The 18,998-nt window shown below is 38.5% G+C and overlaps 1 protein-coding gene across 1 annotated transcript in view; it reads left to right on the top strand.

Moving 5' to 3' along the window:
• Positions 1-18,998, top strand: part of Cep128 (centrosomal protein 128) — a 223,316-nt gene that overhangs the window by 158,758 nt on the left and 45,560 nt on the right. Inside the window, exon 20 of the mRNA XM_036205643.1 lies at positions 12,193-12,385. Coding sequence (XP_036061536.1) covers positions 12,193-12,385 — 193 coding nt within the window. The remainder of the gene's footprint in view (positions 1-12,192; positions 12,386-18,998) is intronic.

Here is an 18,998-nt window from a genome sequence, read left to right as displayed (position 1 = left end):
GACAGAGAAATGGATGAGATCTACATGAACAACCTGGATGACAGTGGGAGTAGTGAAGGGCAAGTTTTGAGGGAAAGAAAGCTTAGGGGAGCAGCTGGATCAAGAACAGAAAGGGAGAATGAGGAATAACAGACCATGATAAATGAAGATCACATGAGAACAGGAATAGGCAGAGTGCTGGAGAGGTCCCCAGAAATCCACAATGATATATCCTCTGTAGTCTGCTGACAATGGTTGAGAGAAAGCCTGATCTGACCTAGTCTGGTGATCAGATGGTCAAACACCCTAACAGTCGTCTTGGAACTCTCATCCAATAACTGATGGAAGTGGATGCAGAGATCCTCAGCCTGGCGCCAGGTGGAGCTCCAGGTGTCCAACTGTCGAGAAAGAGGAGGGTCTGCAAGAGCGTGAATTGTTGAATCCAAGATTGCAAAAAACACAGGGACAAATAGCCAAACGAATGGAAGCACATGAATTATGAACCAAAGGCTGTGGAGCCCCCAGCTGAATCAGGCCCTCTGGATAAGTGAGACAGTTGAATAGTTTGATCTGTTTGGGAGGCACCCAGTCTGTGGGACCAGGATCTGTCCTTAGTGCATGAGCTGGCTGTTTGAAACCTTGGGCTTACACCGGGACACTTTGCTCAGTCTGGAAGGAGGTGACAGGACCTGCCTGTACTGAATCCACCAGGTTTAAATGAATCCCCAGGGGTGTCTTGATCCTGGAGGACATGGGAATGGAGGGGAGGGGCTGGGGGGAAGTTGGGGGTGAGGGCGGGATGGGGGAGGACAGCTGAACCCATGGCTGATATATGAACTTTAAAACACATAATAATAAAGAAAAAAATATTAAAAAATAAAAACAAACAAACAAAAATTATGTAAGTGTTGGAGAGATGGATCAGCAGTTTAGAGCATGGACTGTTCCTCCAAATTACCTGTGTTTGGTTACCAGCCGCCACATGGCAGCTGACAACAGTCTAGTTGCAGGGGGTCTAAAGTGCTTTTCTGGCCTCTGGAGGCACCAGGAACATGAGTGGTCCACAGATGAAATACCGATACATATAGATAAGACATCTATACATATAAAGTAAAAAAAATCATGTGGAAGTTAATTGACTAATTATGGGTAAAACAGTGGTGGGCAGCTCAGAATACTAGATTAGCCACTGCTGAGGTTGCTGAGGGGGCTGCTTTTGGGATGCTATGACAGCACATCGGAAGGTCATCCACGCTGTAGGCAGGAGAGTAAAAAAATAAAATACTGTGAATGAGCACAGACTTTACCTTACTGTACAAAACTCTTCCTCTTCTTTGAAAAACATCAATTCTGCACATTTCAACCGTTTTTGTTAGAAACAGATGCAAATTCACGTTTTTACCCCGTGCATGGGAAGTGTAGAATGTAGGTTTTGGTATCTCAGAATTCCTTGGCTGGGAACTTGGGTTGTGCATTAATTGAACATTTCTCTTTTTCTTTTCCCTAACTCTGCAGTTCTGACAACAAGAGCAATGTACTTAGAATTTCCCTTCGAGTTAAAATCTTTATCATTTCTCAACAGAAAGCTTTCACTGCTGTGGCTCGGTTAAATTATGAGAGGCGGAGATGACTCTTAATCATAGCTCTTTAATTGGGGAGCTGGTGAGCAGTTTTCTCTTATCATTTAATGGGATTGAACTTGTGATCAGACCAGCTTTAATACTGCATGAGACAACTGTTCTGTCCACAGTGTAAAAGGGTGTGATAAAAAATACCATGCTGCCCAACTGACTAGGAAGGAATTGAATCTATTTACCAGGAAGATGGCGAGGGTTATTGATGGGCTGCAGTCCTGTACTGTCCATGAACTATGACTGGACAGCTCTATAAGTATTGGAGATAAGATCTGAAATCAAGGGACAAAAAGTATATGGAAAGTAGATCTGCTATTCAGCTAGTCCATGCTGACATCTCGCGGTATTGGAAGGACCTCAGAGGACATTTGGTAATTGTTTTCATAAATCTACTTAATGAATTTCTTTGGTTAGTGTTAACTGTAGAAGCAGCAGCAGGCTGGGTAGGTGTTTTTTTTTTTTTTTTTTTTTTTTAAATCACTGTCTCGTTGTAGGCAGTGGTGGCATGACATAAACATGAAGTCCAACTGAGTTGGTCCAGATTTTCAGATAAAATAACCAACGGAGCATCTCAATAAGATGTTATAGGAAGGAGGAGAGTTGAGATAGCTATTAAGGAATGCCAGGCAAGTAGTTCCCATAGATTAAGGATGAGATTTTGTTATAAATTCTAGCAGACTGTAGAGACTGTGCTTTCCTTTGCTTAACAGAGAATAATATTATGTCCTAGATGCTGTGGTGCATTTTGTGACATCAAAGTTAATAAGCCCTAGAGGAACCTGCTTTGTTAGGAAAGGTAGATGAACATGAATTTGAGTATTATATGAAGAGTTTAATGGGTATATGCAGAGGCTGCCATGGAAGTCTGATGTCCCTTATTGATCCTGACAGTGACACATGTGTGCAGAGAGAATGCAAACAAACTCCAAGCGGTTTGACCAGAGCAGAGTCTGAAAGGGCAAGGCAGGAAATGGCAGGTGGAGGCTCCAGGCTGAGATGGGGATTAGGCTTATGGGGGAAGACATCTTAGGCCACTTCTAGGAGTTCAGATTCAGATCTGCATTTCATGAATAATCAGGAAGGAATTTGAAAAAGGGAGTGAGGTGCTCATGTTTGTGTTATGGAAGTATCACATTCTGGTGATGTAAGAGCTGGCTGGGTTAGAGGTGGTGGGATTGAAGTGAGTGTATGAGGTTGAGGGATACTGATGCTTGAGCTGAAGAAATTGTTCAGAGACTTACATTCACGAAAAGAAGGCGGCAATATTTTGGCAATAACACTCAAATAACAGTTGTTGTCATGTCAGAAGTGGTGGAGACTAGGATGTATTTTTTTTTTTTTTTTTAGGTCAAACTGGAAGAGTACTAGAAAGAATTGATCCTTAAATAAATGGCAGGCAGAGTCATCTCTAGTAAGCTAGCTAATAGAGGAATCCATATTTTGAAATATCTGTTTGGATAGTAAAGTTCAAAGAGAAGCAAGGACATGTAGGTTTAAATGAAGGAAAATGGGAAATGAAAAAAAAAAAACATTGTTGATGAGACAATAGGGATGAAGTCTCAAATCTAGCAGGCAGGTACTATAGGATGGGGCTACATGCTATTTTGGATGACTGTTCATTCCATACCTAAGTTCCTTTCTTAGGATAGTACCTTAGTTAGGGTTTCTTTTCCTATGAAGAGACACCATGACCATGGCAACTCTTATAAAGGAAAACATTTAATTGGGGCTGGCTTACAGTTCAGAGGTTTAGTCTGTTATCATCATAGTGGGAGGCATGGTGGCATACAGTCAGACATGGTGCTGGAGAGGAAACTGAAAGTTCTATATCCAGATCAGCAGACAGCAGGAAGAGTACCACACTGGGCCTGGCTTGAGCGTCTGAAACTTCAAAGCCTGCTCCTAGAGACACATTTCTTCCAATAAGGCCACACCTACTCCAACAAGGCCTAATCTGCCACTCCCTATGAGCCTCTGGGGGCCATTTTCATTCAACCATCGAAGTCAGTAAAGGAAAACTGATGTCATGCATAAGGCGAAATCCTGAATGCTGTGTGGTTTACATGTTTTCAGAGTCCAATGTAATTAATCCTTTAACATGTTAAAAAATGAATTCAGAGTAGAATGTTGCATCCTTTCTTTTTGGCTGTTGTCCCTTGCACTGAATTCCCATTCACTCCTCTAGTTTTTAACCCAGGTGGAGGACATTCTTTGTCTGGTTTCCTTGTTACACTTTTCACACTTTTTGCACTGTGCCTCACTAAATGCTCAATAACTTCCTATCCCAAAGAACCATTCCATTGGAGATTTTACATTTTTGCATTCAAAGTACTTCCTCTGCTTTATAATTACAGAAGGATGAGTAGTGAACACATGGAATTTCAGTAAATGTCCTTCCTTGTTGGTTCACCATTCCCAGCCTTCATTATGTTGTTTAATCCCCAAGTATTTCTTTCATTAACTCAGATCCATGAACTTCAAGATTGAATAGACAGGAAGTACACTTCAACAGTCCTGGAGTTGAAGTTCCTGTGTTCTCCTGTTTTGGGATCGTTCTCAGAGTCACACTTTTTGTGTTAATAGTATTACCCATGCTAGGCATTGGAAAGTCCCTTGTTTACTGTGGTCCACTCAAGTGATATGAGAAAATAGAGTGTAACTGTTCCTGTTCCAGATCAGAGAATAGAGGCTGCCATGATTTTGAGTTTTATCGGGAACAGAAGCTCCTGAATTATTGAGAAGGGTTTTGTACTTTGATTACCAAATTCTTTGTTTTTCTATGTTAGTTCTATAGTCCATTTTCAAATAAAACTTTACATTTTTGGATATTACCTCTGAAATAGTGTGTGTCAAAAAATGTTTGGTACTGTATGTTCTTGTTTAAGATATGAATAATTATCTAATACTCTGTCCTTCAGCCAAAATGAAAATAGCATACTCAATGTTTGTTTCATCTGTTGGAAATATGCTTTAGGGTATATATATGGAAAATGCACAGTTTAGGGGAAACTAAATCTTTAAACATACTGTTATTATGGAGATTTTTCTTTTTTGTTAATATTTAGAAATAAAATGTGAAGCAAGTATTACTTAAAAATGATAATCCTAATCTGAGTCTGGCCTATAATCCACCTGTTTAGGAGGTTGAGGCAGGAGATCACAATCACTTCAAGGGTAGACTTAGTGAGACTGTGTCTCAAAACCAAAGTAAAAATGGCTGGAGATTGGCTTAGTAGTAGAGCACTTGCCTAGCATGTGTGAGGCCCTAGGTTCGATCCCTAGTGCCACATAAACATGTAAAATGTTCCTTTAATCTGACTTTTGTTTGAATTACATGGTTTGATTCAGTTTACTTTGGTGACTTAGCATATTCTAAAAAAAAAAAAAATTGCCATTCTTTTTTTCCTCCCTGGTTCTTATGTAAGCATTTTTTTCTTCAAAATTATTTTTAGAGTTTTGATGAGGAAAGCATAGTAGTTAAAGCAGCAAAATTATGGGTCCTAGTGTTATTGCTGACTACATAAGCTATCATCTTTTATGTGAATTTTCTGTTTTCTCTGGTTTTGAGTTTTGAGTCGTTACTTAGTGACTTTGCTGTGTTATGTTAAGTCTCAGTAGAGGGCTCTCACAGAATAGAAAGATCCTTGTGATAGTTTTACTAGCTGCTTATGAATATTCCCACCTAATTATGAGCTGGAGCTACAGAGATAAAAACTGCCTTATTTCCAAATTCCCTATATTGGTTTATTTAGCACTGCTTGTTGATGTTGTTCAATAAATGAGTCTATTATGCAATCTGTAAAATGCTCCTGTGAGTGGTTCATAGAAAGGTTTCTGCTGTATGATTAATAGTCTTGCCAGCTAATTATAATTTGCAATGGTTACAGTCCTAAGTTCCAAGTCATTTTTTTTTCAAGATACTTAATGAAGATGCTGGGTATTTATCTAACAAACACGATTTCCCATAATTGATTATTGGTTGATTAAATTTCCATAAATTTTAATTTTATTTTGGATTATTAATACAGTCTATATTCACATTCACTTTGTATGAAGCCTCCAAGTATAACTGAATCTTAATTTTGTTTGACAGTAGGATAAAGCCTTTGCAGGAGTCGATTAAAGCCATTGGTCACATTATAGTCATCTCTTTGGCTCGTCCTAGCAAAATCCCACAGGCTAGTTGTTTAAACAACTGGCATTTATTTTCTCATAGTTGGGGCGAGAGTCCATGATAAAGGTAGCACCCCGGCTGTCTTCTGTGTGGGTCTTCATCTTCATCTGTATTCTGTGTACATCCTATGGGAAAGAGTTTTGGTCTCTTGTTCTTCTCACAGAGTCACTAACTCTCAAGGTTAGGGTCCTCCCCTTACAAAGTGATTCTTTTCACCTCCCCCAGTGCTCTGTAAATATGTGTTTAGGCTTTTGCTTTAGTGTATAGCTTCTGAAAGGATGAAATTTAATTTATAACTGAAATCTGTTTGATGGCTAGTTTCAGGAATGATTTTTTTGTGTGTTATGTGTTATTTTTACTGTATTTCAGCAGGAAAAGGCAGATTGGTTGCTCTCTATTCACACTGTCAGTAATGCCAGTAAATGGAGGCTGGCAAGTGGTGGTCTCAAGATTTTTTTCTTTTTTTTTTTTTTAAACCAAAGGTGTTTTCAGGTGTTGCAGTGGTAGTGAGCAAGCGCTGGGCATGATGAGGAAAACACATGATGACAATGTGGAGTTTGTTGTCTCTTTAGGTTGCTAGATGATCTGGTGGAACAGGGTCTTGTCGCCATGTGTCAGGAAACCCTGGGAGCTGAGGAGAATGTTGGGTCTGATCACATTAAAACTGATGCTTATACCATGGGAAGGAAAGTGTTCCTTGAATTTTATTATACTGTTACATTTTACAGTTGATTTTAGAAAGGCCTGTTGTACTTCAAATATCCAAATGCAGTTCACAATGCTAAAATAGTGAAACAACAGCCTGAATGATGATAGTATACTTTAAGATACATGCTGTTTTCTCCCCTTTCAATTTAGTTCTGTTTCCTACCTGGTTTCTGTAGCTATTTCCTCTTGTTGCATCTGATATAAACCAATCAAATTAAGTCCTGCACTATCTCGCAGTGTTCCCAGAGTAAGCGATCCTCTTTTTGATAGGAAGTTGGCAGCCTCACTGCTGTTGGTCATTTTTCATGGCCTCTGGTACAGCTTGTGGCCCACTGAACCCCATACCTTGTATCAGCCTGTATTTGTTTGTTATTTTTTAATGTATCTTCCTTCAGGTCTGGCTCTTTTAAATGTCGTCCTGTGCATATGAATTTCTTCTGTTTACAAAGTTATTTCATTTTATTCTCTGTTAAAAGATAGTGTAGTTATACCGTCATACTAATAAATCAATTTAATATTCTATGTTTGAATACTTTTCTATAATGTTGAATAAGCAAGATTTTAGACTAATCCTTGGAGAACTAATGCTTACTGTATTTCCATTGGCAGTAATTAAAGAATTTAAATAGTTCAGTTTTCAGAAAATTTAATTTTGAGACCTGACCATGAGAGTTAGCTTTTTGTACCACTTGTTCAGTTTCTAAGCACATTGGTTAGTCCATGATGCTACTGAGTGAAGTAATTTTTACGTGCCAACTGGTTGAAATAAATGAGAGCCTGTAGCTTTAAAGTGCCATGGCACATCAACTAACACTGTGGATAAAGGGTGTACTGACCCGGCCAATCATAGGCACAGACCTCAGCCCATCTCTCCTGTGCTATATTGTATGGTTCAAACTGGTAGTGTGCAGGTGTAAAATGTGTTACTTTTGAATGGCCAGTAATGTCAGCTCAGATTTCTAATTCTAAAAAAGAAATAGGATTTTTTACTTCTAAAATGTGTCTTTTTTTGTTGCTAATGTGTAAGATGTGGTTTCTTTCACTTCGAGATCTTTGTCCATACATGGGCACTCGATATCTCTATCACTCCCACTCCCCCTTTCTCTCAAACTCCTCCTGTGCTCCACACCATTTTAGACTCTTTTTTGATTGTTATTATTACATGTGTGTGATACATACATCAATGTATATCTAACCTACTGAGTCCATTTAATGTTGCTCATATGTACCTGTGTCTAGGGTTAACCACTGGAGATTCAACATTATGGGAGCTCATCCCTGGAGGAAACTATTTTTTTTTTTTTTTGTAGCAGCTATTGGCTACTTGTAGCTCTTCATCTAGGTATGAGACCATGCGAAATTTCTGCTGTCCACATTGGCATCTCAACTGGTGTTTTCAGTATGCTGGTCTTGTTCAGGCAACCCTATTGTTGAGATTTGTTGGGTGCGTTTGTGCTGTCTTGCCTAGGAGACATCTGGCAGCTAGTGTTCTAGCCTCTGTAGGGGTTACATTGCAGATGTATCAGTTGAGGTTGGACACCCCACAGTCCTGTATTCTCTTTAGTTTGACCAGTGGTGCATCTCGGTAATAATCTCTGTCTATTGTATAAAGAGCTTCTTGGATGAGGGATGAGAGCTACACTCATCTGTAGTTATAAAGGTTAGTATTTAGAATAGATTTAAAAGTAATATTGGTTTAGAACAATGGTAGCAGTAGGTTTTCCTCCAGGTCTCTGACTTCTCAATCCATGGGTAACTGACTGGGTTTCCAGTACCAGGCACAAATTTCCTCTTGTTGAACAAGTCTTAGGTGCAATGAGACAGCTGTTGCTTTTCCATTCCCAAGATAAAAGTGCCACTTTTGTACAGCTGAGGCTGTCTCACCAGTCCAGTCATTGTGGTTCATAAGTTTTTCAGCAGGGTAGGACTACCAATTACTCTTTTCCTTTGGCAGCTTTCATAGCACTGGCCAATCCAAGGAGAACCTGTTCTCAGAGAGGAGACATCCAGGTCAGTTCCCGCTTGATTCCTCCGAGTCCTGTGTTCAAATTGTATTGTATTTTAAGCAGTAGGCTCTTAGTTGTCTAGAGGACAACTAAGGTGATGGTAATAGCCCATGTTAGTTTGCAAGATTATATTCCTCCAGGCAACAACTTGAGAGGAGATTTCCTATGTCTGATACTGGGGGGTTTTGCATGGCTTTTGTGTGGTGCATCATTGCCAATGTGCTATAACTCCATTACAAATATATGTATATACATAGACATATGCATGAGAGGTATCATTTTAGAACTTAAAACATCTTACTTTTCACTTAATTGCATTTGTGAGATCCTTCAGAGTCTATGACATCATACTAATGCCAGTGTGTGACACTGGCCCTTTCTACAGAAGATTTTATGTAAAGATACAACATTCTTGGTGGAAGTCTTAAAGATCTAAATCCCTTACAAGGATAAAAATGTATGTGTTTAAACTACCAAATAGATAGCAGAAAGACTTGGCTGCCTAGGCCACCTTTTCCCCAAACTAGATCTAACCTTCTCTTCCACTGCTTCATGCCAGTAATGGTCTGATGCTCAGGGAAGCTTTTCAGATGCTTGGCTTGAGGCAGTAGCAAGAACTTGTGAAGTGAAAAAAGTACGATGTGTAGATTCACATTGTGTTTTAATATTGAACCCTGCTGTGTGGTACATTCTTGTGGTCTATCCATGGGTAAATTCGTGACTTAGTATCTGAGTCATTTCCAGGTGATATCTAGAGTTAGTAGTTATATAGAATAATTTTTATTACATAATACTTTAAGTGCATTCTCAATTTAAATATTCTGATACTGCAGAAATGAGTAGAATAAAGTTTGAGTCATGATCTCTTTTTCTTCCTACTTTGTGTTAGTAGAAACAATCACTATAATAGTGTGACACTCATTTTTTCCAGTCCTATTTTGGTTAGATGGAGTGAGCTACAGGTACTTTGGTCAAGGATTCTTCTTTTAGAATCACATAGTGTCCTTATTCTTTTCAATAGTCCTTGACATTGAGAACATCTATCTTGTATTTTGGTTTTTGTGCTTCATCATCGAAGTCTTGACTTTACCTCCTGTCTTTGAAAGCTCACTTTCCTGCTACATTTTGAGGCATTTGTCCATTACATCTTGAACTATTTATTGTCTCTTAGTCATTCTCACTGGATAGCCTTATCTGTTGTGAGAACTTTCACTGCCTCCATTGCTGAGCCATAATCGAATCCTTATGCAGTTCTCTTGAGCTCTATACTCTTATACGCACCTCTGTGTCTCATTGGCTCAAGATCTTCATTTTCCAGTCTGACACTGACTTCTCATTCCCAAGGCTTTGTTGCTTCTGGTGTCTTGTTTCATACTTCATAAGTTAGAAACTTAGCCACCAGTATTGATTCTTTCTACCTGACTGTGAGTTTGGAGGAACTGTCAGATCTGAAATATGCAGGTTCTGGCTCATCCTGTGGTCTTCATTTGTTTGCAGCTGTATTACCGCTCCTTGATTTCCAGCCTCCAATATATGCTCCTCTCGGAATGGAGATTATATTTTCAAAAGGGCACTCCATTTTCTGGCGAATGAAGATAACGATGTCAGCCCAACCCTGTGACTTCCTCACTGCCTCAGTGGAAATGGTCCCTTTCATCTTGCAAGGAGTTGATCATGTTTCTTTGTCTCCTGTCTTGTCGAACTTTTCATATCTTTGCATTTGCATGAATATTTTAAATGGAATGTAAGAAAGTAAGGCAGGATTTATTAATTTCTTTAGTCATAGTTTGTTTCCACAGACCATTTGAAGTTGAGGGACATCTATATTTATTCAATGATGGCCAGATAAGACAAACCCACAGACAGCATAGTATATACTTAATACCTGATCTTATTTATTCAGGGAGGCTTAATTTCAGGTTTGTTTTTCTAGCCCCTGTAACATTCCATGCCTTTTGATTTTATTGTTGTTTAAACAATAGATAACTCAATCAATAAGTGCTTACTGTGCAAGTGTGAGAACCTGGGTTCAGATACCCAGCACCCATGTAAAAAGCTGGGCCTGGTGGCATACACCTGTAATTCTAGCACTGGCCAGGTAGAAGCAGTAGGATCTCCTAAGCTTGCAGCCAGCTAATCTCAATCAGTGAGTTCCTGGTTCACTGAGGGAACTTTTTCAAAAAGTAAAATAGAGAGCAGAAGAGGAAGACAGCTGGCATTGACTTTTAACCTCCATATCCACATTATAATTGTGTATGTGGTACCCTCCCTTTATATGTCTATGTGCACACACACACACACACACACACACACACACACACACACACACACAGAGAGAGAGAGAGAGAGAGAGAGAGAGAGAGAGAGAGAGAGAGAGAAGCTCAGCTGAGGTATGCCCACTACCGTTAGTGTGTTTATAGAGTTGTACACCCATCAGCACAAGTTTAGATCACTTTTCACCCAGAAGGAAAATCAGAACTCTTCACTGTTACTTGCCAGCCTACCTTTCACCAGCTCCCAGTCCTGCTCAACCACTAACCACCTTGTTTCTATTGATTTGTTTATTCTGGATGGGAAATAAATGGAATCATACAAACATACTCTTTTGTGATTGCCTTTCTTATGTAGAAAAACTTGTTTTCAAGGTTTACCCATTTCATGTCATGTTGTGTTTGCCTTGCTTATGCTGACATCATATTTGATTGCTTGGGTAGGTCTCATTTTATTCATCCATTTGTCATTTGATGGGCCTTTTGGTTTCTCGGGGCTGTTGTAAATATGGCACTTTGACTATACCTGTATGACTTTCTCATGGATTTCATTTATCTATTCTGCTTAGTAGAGTTGCTGGCTTACATGGTAACTCTGTCTAGCCCTTTCTATAACTGTGGTTTTCCAAAACAGACATGTGGACCACATGCTCTTTCACCAGCAGACTTTCAGGGTTTCAGTGTCTGCACATGTATACCAGCAGTTTTCTCTTCTATCACTGAGCCTGGTTTTTCCTTTCCATCAGATGTTTCACACGGCTTGCTTTTGTCCTTGGTAAGATTATTGAAAGTCAGCTGGGCTTGGATGACCTATCTTGGGTATTCTCAGCACTTACAGAGTCATTTTACATTGAAAGTAGAAAAATGTATTTCCCATTCTGCTTGAAACCCCTGGCTATTGAAGGTGGGTGAGGTTGGAATCTTTGCAGGAGAGTTGCATGGGCTGTAATCTTTCTATCTAGCAGATTTGTAGGATGGGTGGCACAGTGCATTTCTAGTCATTGTAACTATGAATGTATTCATTACCATTCCTCCATCTCTAAATCCAAGTTATTCTGTTCTCAGGTGTTTTGTAAACTTTTAAATGGCTTTACTAAATTGTCTGACATATCAAATTAAGGGACTTCCACCTGTGTCATGGTTGGCCAAACTCTAGTGTTGTCTTTCTAAAGATAATAGAAGGCACTGGGCATTTTTACAAGAATCTTTTGACTTTCATAGCTTAATTCCTGAAATAACATCTAACTGTTATAAACCTTTAAGCCAATTAAAGGTTCAAACTGTGTCTTAATTTGTCTTTTATTTATTGGGATTATTGTAATGTTACTTTTTTTTTTTTTTTGACTCATAGATAGGCTGTTGTCTTCCAGACTTTCATTTTGCTTTTTAATAAGTAGATATAAATGTCTTTTTATCTTTAGACCAAGCTCCAGTGGCTCTGTGAGGAACTGAAAGAGAGAGACAGCAGAGAGAAGAACATGCGGCAGCAGCTGATGCTCTGCAGACAGGAGCTCAGGGACCTGACGGAGCACAAGGAGTCTGAGCTGCTCTGTCTGTTTGAGCACATCGAGAGGCAGGGGCAGCTTCTGGAGGAGTTCCACCAGGAGAAGAGAGGTGGGTCTGTGTGCTCCCTCTCCTCCTCCTCTGTCTTCATAGGCCCGTGGGGCTGGACACAAACCTCCTGGTACTTCTTCACTTTGGACTTTTTCTAAACTGTTTTCTTTCCTTGCCTCTTGTCCTCCAATCTTTCTTCATTTCCAAGACTATCAGAGGAAGCTGTTGAGTCCTGAGAGGTTTCCTTTGGCAACAGTACCCTCTTTTGTGCTTTCAGTACGTGTCTATAGGATGTGTATGAGGATTGGCTTGGTAAGGCTCCGTCTTCTCTCCTGATAAAATGATCGAAGTCAAATATCCGTTCATTCAACAGAGACTTATTTTGTATTAGGGAATCTCTCCCTGGTGGTGAGAACAATGAATCAACCAAAAGGAAAGGTCCTTTATTCAGCTTACCTTATTCTGGCTTGAGTGGCAGAAAAATAAATACAATAAATAGATATGCACGTATTAGGAGGTGTAAGCTCACTGGTAAAAATAATGGGCTAAGAAAGACAGAGTTTGGAAAAATTATGACAGAGTCAAACCTTACACAAATGACTTAGAAAAGTACATGTATAGTTGTGTTCATCATAACAGGAAAGAGAAAAATGATGCCTAAAACCTGTGAAGTCAAGTACTGTTGTTCTTAAGCTACTGCTTTATTGCCTTATTGATGAACTCTATTAAGAAGCACAGGAAGCTCATTGTAGTGTCCCCTTAAGAAAATCTGAAATTTAATATATGTCAATGCTTGTTCAGAGTGTTCCTTTTAAAAGTAACTTCACTTTCCTTTTTGAGATGCATGGAAAGGTTAAGTGTTAAAGAGGAAGTCATATCTTAATAGTGTTATGTGGAGGCTTGCCCATCCAGGCCACATCCAGAAGACAGTTGAGTATTGTTAGCTGTGGCTATAGGAGATGTCAAAGGATGCTTTTCTGATTTTTCTTAATGGCAGTACAATAATGACAGTACACTTCCACAGCTGGCTTTGGAAGTCTGAGACCAAAGCTGTACGTATTTCCTGTGCTTTATGTCGTACTCCCTAGTTAACACTAGGTTACAAATCAGCTTCATTGTCAGAATGTAGTATTTGACCCTGTCATCATTTCTTTGTATTTAGATTAATGTGGCATGTAAAATCCAAAGAAGAAAATATTTACATGCGTAGCTTTAAAAGGAAAGCTACTGCTAAGATATGAAGAAGGGAAATTATTTGTAGCCTTTGAGAAAGTAAGACCTTTGTAACAGAGAATGATTTCTCAGTTTGTTTTTAGTCAGTGTCTGTTAACCAAGACTCCAAGTGGCAGGCACTAGAGGAGATAAACACCATCTACTTTCCTTTTTGTGCTCAGCTCAACGATGGACAGTTTTCTCTTAGGAATAGTGGCTGCAGTTGGGCAAGCAGCTAGACAGTCTTTACCCAAACATGTCATCTTTTTTTGTGTCAGTACACGTCCAGCATATGCAGATAAGGAATGTATTGGGTGGATAATCTGTCCACTGACATATGGCTACATGGAAACATGGAGGTTTCAGAAAGGAAGTGGTTTATAAATGTTGCAAAGAGGTATACTTCCAGTGCTATATAGCACAGTGCACCTTAGGCATGCCAAGTATTTTGAGCCCAGAAATGGACAACAAAATGAATGAAATAGCATCATATTAGCATTTAGTGAAAGAAAAATCATAATGTAAAAAGGAAGCATAATTGTGTGTTATATTTTAGATTTGTAAAGAGCTGATATCTGGCCATTGTTCCAAATTTCTTAACATTTTGAAATTCCTTGACCACCAACTGTAGGCATTTTATTTATTACATAGATTAGCAGTGAGATTCCATTTGTGTTTAGTTTGAACATTATTAATTGACTGTCCAGCCACACTCACCCATTTCTATTACTTGCCAAATTACGTCACTTTTTCAAACTTGTCTTACTCAAAGAAAAATACATGTAATAATGCTACTTACAGAATTACTAGTCATTGTTGCTTGGTGCAAAGATAAAGGAAAACAGTATTTTGTTTTTTGTTGCTCATTCCTGTTGGGGGTAGCTTGAAACTGAGGGAACTGATTATGGAACGGTAGACAATAAAGAATCAATTTTCAACAGTAAAATGCTTGAGGAAGATAAGAATGAACTAGAGTAAACCTGGACTCAAGAACTGGACTCCAGTGACCCAGAGAGAAAACACTCAGACGAGTCAACAATATTTGCCTCTAACACAGGGTAGAATTTATTAAGAAGCAGGACCTTGGATTTTCCTCAGAGCTTACAGAGAATAAATACAAGAAAGATTAATAAAGCTGGTGGAACAAGGGAGGGACTAGAGTATGAAATTAGGAAAGATGAATTGTGTGGGAACCCATTCTTAAAAAAAAAAAAAAGACAACCCCACGAATACTTAGCTTCACATTGCATTTTTCTTGTAATAGTAAAATAAAACACATTTATATTTTCTTACTGAAATGTCAGCAAGTGTCTGAGCTCTCTGTTGACTTGCTAAGTGGAAATTAGCAGTGAAGTCCTCACTGGGAACCCAAATGTGTAAGGTGCCATTTAATTTTATTTTTTTAGTGTGTGTCTTTATTGTTAATGTGAACATAAAATGATTTAAAAGGTTTCATAGCTTAATTTTAGGTCTTTTTCATAGAGTCTAAATTACACAAATAAAAATTGGTCTGTTTTGTTTGGGAAATTTGTTACCAGTAATTAGAGTTGATGACAAAGAAATCAATTTACCTAAGTTCTTTTTATTCTCATGCATGTTATTAATGATTAATTATGGTTATATTATTAAGCATTAAGCTGCTTGTGGATCAAGATAATTTAATGTGTTAATTATCTTGTAGTACCACAGATGTTGGGTTGGAAATGAATGGATTGATGATGAATTACTCTTCAAATTTTGCACATGTTACAGTAGAAGGTGGGTCTCATAGTACCAGATGGAGAAAAGTGTTAATAGCAGCCTTCTTGGGACGTTAGAGAGGACGAGGATTTATAATCTGAGAATCTCTAAAATTGAAAGTATATTACAGAACCAATAGTGGTACCCTGCCTTCATTCAGCCTTCCTGGCTTGATGATGTGCGGTTAAGTGAGAATCTCTGTTTTTATGTTTTAATTGTTCTGTTTTGACAAGCTCAACCTCTCTGGGTTCAGTACTGTGGTGATGGATGTTTCGCTTCCATTTTCTGTAAGTTACTATTTGGTAAAACTTCCCAGAACACTCTGCAAGATTTCAGCAATAGCTTCCAGTTAGCTCTTCATCTGTTCTCAAGTGACCTGGCAATCCTGCCCTTCTCTGTGAAGTGGGCTTTGTATAGTCTCCCATTGCCTCAGCCAATTAAGACCTTGAAATTAGGCTTTGAGGAACCCTGCCCATGCTTCCAGAAACATAATAGTGCTACTTTCATTGAAGGAGATGAGAAGTGTTTAAGTTTGGCCAGTGAACAAAGCAAGGATAAAAACAAGTGCTAAAATCATAATTAGCCCTGAATATTTTAATGCAAAAAGGGTATCAGTTTTTGGACACTATTTCTCCATTATGTTAGATTTTCCTCCTTAATTTATAGTTCACAGTTTTTCCCCCTTGCTTCTTATAGGAGCAATTAAGTTATAGAATAAGACATTTGGAAAAGGGTATTACATCCTAACTTTTGAAGAAAATAGCTTTGCTTGGTTAGATTTAGGCATGAGTCAAGACATTTCTGTTGCTGTAAGCCTGAGTAAAGTTCTAGAAGTAAGTTCTTTAGAGAACCTTTCTTTGATTTGGCAGTGGATGTGTGATTTTTTTTTCCATGGGTTTCATGCATGCATGTATTTCTATTGACATAGAGTGAACACCCTCATCTCTATTTGCAACAGTTTGATGCCTTTGTTGGCTTCTCCTTTGAGGAGTTTGTCATTTTTGCACCAATGAAATTTTTTGCTCACCCGTCCATGCTTGATTGGCACTATCCTTTGAAAAGGTTGAAGGAAAAAGGAACTGACCCCTCAACTGTCAAATGACAGGAATCCCCCTGCACCCCCCTTTTGGATTGTTTGTCCATTGTGAATCAGAGAGGGATGACAACAAAAGTATTCAGAATAATTTGTGTTGTGATGCCGGGATTGTACTCACAGCCTTACACATAGCAAGTAAGAGTTCTGTGACTAGAATATATCCAAGGCTCATGGAAGAAAAATTATATAAATTACTTGTTTATATGTGAACATTCTGCCTCATAGATAAGAAATGTTTCAAGTAACTTATTTTTTTATTAGACTGAGAATGGCAAAATATATTATCATGACACAATAAGTTATTTGCTATGTCTTTTCTTTATGAGTATTAGACCCCAAAGAGCAGAGATAGTTATTTATGGTTTTGTGTTGTTTTGGAGAATTTACAAAGTATGTGCAACCCCAGTGATGAGGGCTTGGCATCACATGAATGGTAAACGTGAGTTCTATCACATTGATCCTGCCTATAGAATGGCGAGATGCTGTTTCCCAGCAGTGCTCCTGTGATAATTTAAATGTTCTTAAGGCGTAAGACACTCTACACAGTGAGCAACATGTAGCTATATGTCCTTATCCCCGAGCACCACTGGTTCTGTCTGTGCTTTGAATAAGAAGAGTGTCCTCCCCTACTCCTCATACTGGGTCATCTTACCCAGCCTTAATACATGGGGAGGGGCTGAGTCTTACTGTCACTTAGTATGCCCTGCTTTGTTGACTCATGGGAGACCTGCCCTTTCTTAAACAGAAATGGAGGGAGAGTGGATAGGGGAGTGGGAACAGAGGAAGTGTATGTGGGGGAGGGAATGGGAGGGGAAACTGTGGCCATGATGTAAAACAAACAAACAAACAATTAAAAAAAAAAAAAGAAATCTCTTAATACTATAATGGCAAAAAAAAAAGAAAAAAAGAAAAAAAGAAAAAAGAGTGTTCTGTTGTCTATCTGAATCTGCCTCCCTCCCTCCCTTCCTCTTTCTTTTTTTCCTCCCTCCCTCCCTTCCTCCCTCTCTCCCTCCCTCCCTCCCTCTCTCCCTTCCTTCCTTCCTTCCTTCCTTCCTTCCTTCCTGTCTGTTTTTCTTTCTATTTCTTTAAAGAGAAGTACCAGATGCCTTTTTTGTGACCCGCAAACATTTCATTTCACAATGTAGTCCTAATAAGTATTTATTATCCTTGATTACTACATGAAATGCCTTCCAGGAATGTTTGCTAATAACATCAACTTAGCATATCCTCAATTATTAAGTGATATTTTGAAACAATTTAACTATATATATATTTGAACATAACTTTTACTCAACTACTTCCTTCTGACTTCATTTATTCCTGTCCTGGAATATTTGGTAGCAGATTTATATAGTTACTAAAAACTGTTCAATGGTATAGAAGAATGTTGTCCAAAAGCAAAGACATAAATATCACCTATAAATATAATTTTAACTTGTCTTATAACACCATTGAAAGGTGTGAAAATTAATTTTAATATATTTATATGGCTATGTATTTCTTATGATCACTTTAGTGTGTGAACTATTATTGAGGTATTTAACATTCTTTATCGATTGGGCCTTTCAAATACATTACAAATATTACTCCACAGCACATCTCAGTTTCAACCAGCCATATTTCACATGTCTAGTATATGTTATGTGTCTCATGGCTTCTTTCTTGGACAATACTGTCTAGGAGAGAGGCATGTGTATCAGATAATGTAGTATCTGTCATAGTTCTTTATGAGAGAATTGTCTGTAGTATGATTGCCAAGATCATTGAGAATTCTTTTTGGTGGTTCAAAATAATGAACGCAAAGTCAAGCTCATTTATTATATTATTTTGAAAATATTTTCTATATCATCAGTTACTGGAGCTGGAACATGGTGGTACATGCTTTTTTTTTTTTCTTTTTTCTGGCTGATTTTTCGAGACAGGATTTCTCTGTGTAATAGCCCTAGCTGTTCTGGAACTAGCTCCGTAGACCAGGCTGGCCTTGAACTCACAGAGATCCATCTGCTTCTGCCTCCTGAATGCTGGGATTAATGGTGTGCATCACCATGTTTTAAACCTAGCACTCAGGAGGCAGAGATAAGAACTCTGAATTTGAAGCCAGTCTCGTCTACACAGTAAATTCCAGGACATCTAGGACTACATAGAGAAACTGTCTCAAACCAAAACAAAAAACCTGCTAGACACTTTACAGTGTAGATAGTTTGTGCCTGTTATGGCATACTATAAGAAGAAATTTAAAGTGTGTAGACATGATTTAGTTGGATAGTAGATATCTCAGTAGTAGGTAAAGATAACAGACAAATTAGAAAGAGGGACATTTCAAGGACATTTAATTGCTTACCTGAATTTTCTTTGTGTTGTATAGAGACAGTCTGAGAATTTTGGCTATGGTTCTATATAGAGCTTATTCTTTGGCGTCCATAAGTCTTTGGTTTAACAAATAGAAATTAGTAAATGTTTTACTGAGTTCAAGGTAATTTCTCTTAGACCAGTGGTTCTCAACCTTTGTAATGCTGTGGCCCTTCAATATAGTTCCCCATGCTGTGGTCACCCACAACCATGAAATCATCTCATTGCATCTTCATAACTGTGATTCTGCTGCTGTTAAAATTTGTAATGTAAATA

This window comes from Onychomys torridus, chromosome 14 (assembly GCF_903995425.1).
Source record: "Onychomys torridus chromosome 14, mOncTor1.1, whole genome shotgun sequence".
NCBI lineage: Eukaryota > Metazoa > Chordata > Mammalia > Rodentia > Cricetidae > Onychomys > Onychomys torridus.
Note: the sequence above shows the minus strand (reverse complement) of the source record. Positions and strands in the feature narration are given on the sequence as shown.